Here is a 5530-nt window from a genome sequence, read left to right on the forward strand (position 1 = left end):
AAAGGGGTTGGGAGAAAATAATCAACAAGAACTTGTGCTGAAAATGCAAACCTAAGCTGGAAATCTGTGCAGGGCTGGGCTCAGCGAAAATGATCTTTTGAGCTGCTCTTATTAACCGTGGTCCTGTATTTCCTGGTTTATATCGGACCCAGAAGCAGCAGTAGCATGAGGCTTTCTCCCAGGATTTCCATTAAGGCCAAACCCCAAATACGTCCGTAATTGGTGAGAAGGGCTGACTTTACAAGGGGAGAGGGATAGCTCAGTGGTTTGAACACTGGCCTGCTAAACCCAGGGTTGTGAGTTGAATCCTTGAGGGAGCCATTTAGGGATCTGGGGCAAAAATCTGTCTGGGGATTGGCCTTGCTTTGAGCAGGGGGTGGGACTAGATGACCTCCTGAGGTCCCTTCCAATCCTGATATTCTATGGTAAGATTTCCAGACCACCCACATCCTACTTATCTTGAGACAAGTACCAACAGTTTGGACGCCTGTCCCAGCTGAACCTCTGCACTATGGAAATTCAGCACCGGTAGGGCTCCCAGCTTCCCTCCCCCTGAAAAAATCCCTCTTTCCAAACCTGCCCCCCAAACTCCCCCCTACGCACGCTCTCCATGCAGGCTCTGTCAGGAAGGCCAATTGGACAGGGCCTTGTGTCCTGGGGATGCACTGAAGGGCCATGGTCAGGAGGGGAATGGAAAGATGCAGTTTTGGGGGGGGCAACGCCCCTTCACATTCCCCCCATCTTCACCCCTGCCAGTGGACCAGCCAGGACTACATCTTGGGAGGAGCATAGAGAGCTTTTGGGCCAGGTGCTGGCTAAAGAGGCTTGGAACTGAGAGCAGGGAGGCTAATCCCTGCTGTTGGTTCCTGCTGTGTTTGGAGAAGCAGGACTCTGTATGTTCCTTGTAAATAAACAAGACGTCAAAAAATTACCAGACTCCACTGCCAATTTCTGCTCCCCACTGGAACATCCCCAGGGCCCCAAACTTTGACTAGCCCCTTGGGTTGAAGAGGGACACCAATATCTTTATTGTGTCGTTTCGTTGCACGTCTATCTAATCTCAGTGGTTCATCAGCAACTAATTACTGTTGCAATGTTTTCTCATGTAATAACCATATTTATTAAAAACACAGAGGGCAGGTTTTTGAACCCAAACTCACCACTGCTAATACATGCAGGATTCAGATGTAAAGTCCTGGCTTTGAGTCATCCCCCATTTAAATGCTCAATGACAGTTGCTAGAAATCCAGTGTCATGATTCATTGATCACTAATGCCAAGGGGCAGTGGCAGGGCTGGGAGAAGCAGAGGTTAATGTGGGTCTAAAGTCGTAGTGAGTGACATGGCTTCCAGCGAGGCAGAGTGGAAGCGGGGGTCCAGTTATACACACCAATCACACTCTTCGTGTCATTCGAACGCACCGGGGGCGTCAGCTCTCAGCGTTTATTCCAGGGGATTTACCGTGCAGAGGCCAACAGGAAGGGAGTGAGCAGAGTGGAGGCATTGCAGGGACTGCACTGATTAGGTGGGGGATGGCGCTCCATGTCTGATCTAATATTGTCTCCCCTTCTCAGTGGCGCGGGCTCCCAAGGAGGATGGGCTCCTCCTGCCGGACCCAGCACACGTCTGTTGGCTTAACCAGAATGAGGGAAGACTTGCACTCCCCACTCTTACAGAACCCTGCCCAGTAGATGTAGCCTTTCCCATTGAGCAGGACGTTCTGACACTTGTCGTACCACCAGCCTCCATAGCTACTTGCGCAATTCCCACTGGTCTGGTCCTGATCCTTGTCAGTCGTGCTGAACTTCATGTTGTCGTGTATGCTCCCCCAGGCTGGAGTGGTAGGTGGTGAGATAGTCCTCGCCGTCCCCAGAGTACCTGCCCAGCCTCAGCGGGTACCCGCTGGGCTCATCCTCGACACTGAAGATGTCGTACTCTGCGTAGCGGGTGTTGTTGGATTTGTCCTCCACCACAAAGTGGACCTTGTAGGTGTTCTGCCGCGTGAGCAGGGACAGGTACTCGTTGCCCAGCCAGTAATCCTGCTGCACGTTCCCAAAGCCGTACTTGTAGGTGCTCCAGGACTCCTTCCAGGTGATCTCTGTGTTGTAAGTTGTAAGAACATGGACAACGGTTCAGTCTTTGCCTTCGGTGTCCATGTCACACCACTCGAGGGGGAGAGCCTGCCGGCTGGATGACATGGACCCCACTGGGGCTGTCCCTGGGAATGTTGCTGCAGTCTTTGGGGAACCCTGAAATGCCACGAACATCAGGTGAAGGGGGCAGGTGGGGGTGGGGGAGTGAGCACTAGCTAGCTCGATCAAATCAGCCTGGGGTAACTGGAGGCTGGGTTTTTAGAGGCAGGTCCTGTGTATTTCACAATACTACAGCCACAGAATCCGCCCCGAACATTCCTGGCCAAAGAATCCGACTCCAGATCTTACACTTTCATTTTACCAATAAAATAAAATAAGAATCGTTTCTTGCTCTGCTGGTTTTGAAAAAACCTTGAAGAGATGAATCAAGTGTAAACCAAGGCTCTGTATCCTTCCTGAGTCCGTACTGCTGAAGAAATCGTTTGGCGAGGGTGGGGGAGACGCTGCCAGATCCATCTCAGGGAATGTTAATTATGAAACCCATCAGTGATAATTTAAATGGGAGTTTTCAAAGAGCCTAAGGGAGTTTGACACCCGACTGTGATTGGAATTCAGTGGGATTTAGGCACCCAACTCTCTGTGGCGCCTTTGAAAATTCCAGACATCCTATCGAGGGGCTTGTCTTTGGGGTGGAAACTGCCCCTCCCCTCCCCAGGGTCCTCCCTCGAGCCTGAGCCCCCCAGTTCCCCTACCCCCCAGACAATCCCCCTGTGTGCCCCTCCCCCATAGCTGAGCCGAGGGGGAGGAGCTGCTGAGCTCTGCGGGGGCAGGGGCTCAGGGCCACCTCTGGAGCTGGTTCGGCCCCTGGCCTGCCTGGGCAAGCCCCTGAGCAGCTCCCAGAGCCGCTGGAGGTGTGGGGAGAAGGGAATGAAAACCCCTGACAAGGAGGAACTGGCTCTCCCTGCTGCCTGGACTCTGGGGGCAAGGCTTCTAGGCATGAGCGAGAGATCCCCAGCTGTTAGCCGGGGCTAGCCCTAGTATAGGAGTTGGTGAGATGGAAGGGTAGAACTCCCAGCCAATTTGGGGGGGGTGCCTGGTTCCCACACGCTGCCCTGCGGTTGGCACCAGCGCTCTTCAGTCACTGCCGGGGGCTTGGCAGCCGTTACCGGAGAAAGGGATAACGAAGCTGTGTAAAGCAAACAGCCAGTCGAGCAGCACCTCCCCCAACCCGGCTGGCCCTTTCCCAGGCGCTGGAGGCCTGTGAATGGGAGTAGTGGGCTCACTAGCGCAGGCCGGCCTTGCGATCCCTTCGGAGAACTCAGCGTTTCTTTGGGCCCAGCGCTGGCGGGGGGGCTGGAAGGTGCATTCAGTGGATAAGTGGATCTAGGGGTGACCCCGGCATGGGGGAGAGGAGCAGAATCAGGCCCACAATGCCCTGATCTCGGATATGGCAGATGATAGAAGCTCTCCGACGGGTTCTCTACTCACCCCTCTCGACCTTCTTGTGGGCCAGGGCCCCGTTGCCCTGCACGGGGGCTACGCAAAGGAGCGCCATCATGGACAGCGCAGGGAGAAGCAGGAGAGAGCTGGACTGGAACCCTGCAGGAGACAGAAAGCACTGGACATGAGACCAGGAGAGAGTTTCACAAGTGCCTAAATCCCACTAGAAGTCACTGGGATTTAGGCACTTAAGTGACTTAGCCACTCCTGAAAATGTTACCCTTAGACGCTAAGGCCAGAGTTTTCAGAGGGCTCAACTACTGGGCCAGATTTTCAGAAGAGCTCAGCTCCCAGGTAGGCACCGCAGGACATGGCTGGATGTTCAAAGGGGCCCAGCATGGAGGGGGTGGGCCCAAGTCTCTGGAGACGGGGTGAAGCCCACCATTCACCTCTCCCCCGGCCCGGCCACTGTCTCCGTCTCTGCAGCCGGCCTGATTAGCACACAGCTGGGACCCAGCTGCATGGTAAAAACCATTCAAAGATTGCAGCTCCGATGGCCTGGCTCCCGGGTCCCGGGCGGGTCAGGGCCGGCTGGAGCGCTCCCTGTGGTGGGGAAGGAGCTGCTGCCTCTCTCCCCGCGCTGCACCGCTGCAAGGGGAGTGCTGCTCGGAGCAACCCCCTCTGTCCCAGCTCCCCCCGTCCACAGTCACTACCACCAGCCGGAGGGCAGTGCCCGCTCACCCACACAGAGACAGCAGCTAGGCAGCCTCCAGCAGGGCTCTGCCCCCCTTAGATGAGCGCCAGGTGAGAGGGGCCCAGGGCACAGAGCTGCTGTGTGCCCCACGCCAGGCATGCTGCCCCCTGCACTGCAGCCCAGCAGCCCAGAGGGGGACACGCTGCTGACACTGCAGCTGTTCTGTGGGCCCAGCTCAGGCCAGGCTTAAAGTGGGCAGAGTCGTCAGGGGCCACAGTCCTGGCCAAAAAGAGTTCAAAATGGAGCCGGGTCCCTGAGGGGTGCACTGTAAGCGCTGCCCTAGCAAGGGCGTGGCCATTTATTTCAGCCGGGATTAACATAGACACCCCTCCCCCTCCCCACACATGCTTTTCCCAGGCCACCTTCAGCACTCAGCGCAGGGATTCACAATGACCTTGCCGGGATCAGCAGCCCAGAGCAATCCAGACTCTTGGACAGAAACCGGCTCATTCACCCCGCCCCCCCCAGGTATATCTATCCCGGCCCTGGTATTACATCTTGTGTAGCTACAGCCCACATAACACAGAGCACGGCATATGCAGCCCCCAATGGGAAATAGGTTTAGAACCCTACAGCAGAGGCTCACGTGTGAAGCTCCAGAGGTCCCAAGTTTGATTACAGCTGCTGCCGGCCCATGAGAGTTGCAAAATGGCAGCTTTTTGTGGGGTGGGACGGGGCGGGCAGGGTGTGTGTGTGTGTGTCAAACCAGAACAGGCTAAAGCCACACTGGAGTCTGGCACCGTGCTTTCTGTCAGCCATCATTGTATTCATGTGGTGTTGCAAGGTTAGAAAGTCCACAACTAACCCCAAAAGTGACCGTGATACAAACGTGCAAATGAATTAGAGAGAGAGAGAGAACACTGTGTAAACGACACACCGAAACACACTGTTGCAATGGAAACACTTTGCCCAGACATCATCCCCAGACAGATTTCATTGGAAACACCTTCTTTTTGGAGCTGCCTGGACCCCAAATTCTTCAGACAATGTCACAGCCCAAGTAACTGTGACACGCTGCCAGCAATCTCAGGTATCATAGTGAGAGGGAGGAGAGAGGCATAACCCCATGGCAGGCAAAGGGTTAAAGCTTTAAAGGAGAAGGATTTCAGTGAGTCTGACAAGCCAGAACTACAATCTTTGGAACTGAAGTGAAATAACAATCTGGAGTCACTCATCCTTGAAAACACGCCTCCCCTTCTCCTGACGCCCCAGAGGAGCGGGGACGCTGCCAGCTAGCAGCCGTT

At 55.1% G+C, this 5530-nt stretch overlaps 1 protein-coding gene across 1 annotated transcript; it reads right to left on the reverse strand.

The window, feature by feature from the left end:
- Window positions 1–1096: 1096 nt before the first annotated feature.
- LOC128839380 (fibrinogen-like protein 1-like protein) lies at window positions 1097–5235 on the reverse strand. Its single transcript, XM_054032328.1, has 3 exons — window positions 5164–5235; window positions 3581–3691; window positions 1097–2248 (listed from the first exon to the last, which is right to left on the reverse strand). Exons 1-3 carry the CDS (start codon window positions 5204–5206, stop codon window positions 2157–2159), a joined length of 246 nt encoding a protein of 81 aa, XP_053888303.1. The 5' UTR covers window positions 5207–5235; the 3' UTR covers window positions 1097–2156.
- Window positions 5236–5530: the final 295 nt, after the last annotated feature.

This window comes from Malaclemys terrapin, chromosome 6 (genome assembly GCF_027887155.1).
Source record: "Malaclemys terrapin pileata isolate rMalTer1 chromosome 6, rMalTer1.hap1, whole genome shotgun sequence".
Taxonomy (NCBI): Eukaryota; Metazoa; Chordata; order Testudines; family Emydidae; genus Malaclemys; species Malaclemys terrapin.

What these genes read in the sequence shown, in the direction of transcription:
- LOC128839380 (XM_054032328.1), bottom strand. Translation starts at nt 5,206, where the DNA reads ATGATGTCTGGGCAAAGTGTTTCCATTGCAACAGTGTGTTTCG. An exon ending in CATTGCAACAGTGTGTTTCG is followed by an intron (nt 3,692 to 5,163) that starts GTGTGTCGTTTA and finishes TGTCTCCTGCAG; the next exon opens with GGTTCCAGTCCAGCTCTCTC. An exon ending in CCACAAGAAGGTCGAGAGGG is followed by an intron (nt 2,249 to 3,580) that starts GTGAGTAGAGAA and finishes GTGGCATTTCAG; the next exon opens with GGTTCCCCAAAGACTGCAGC.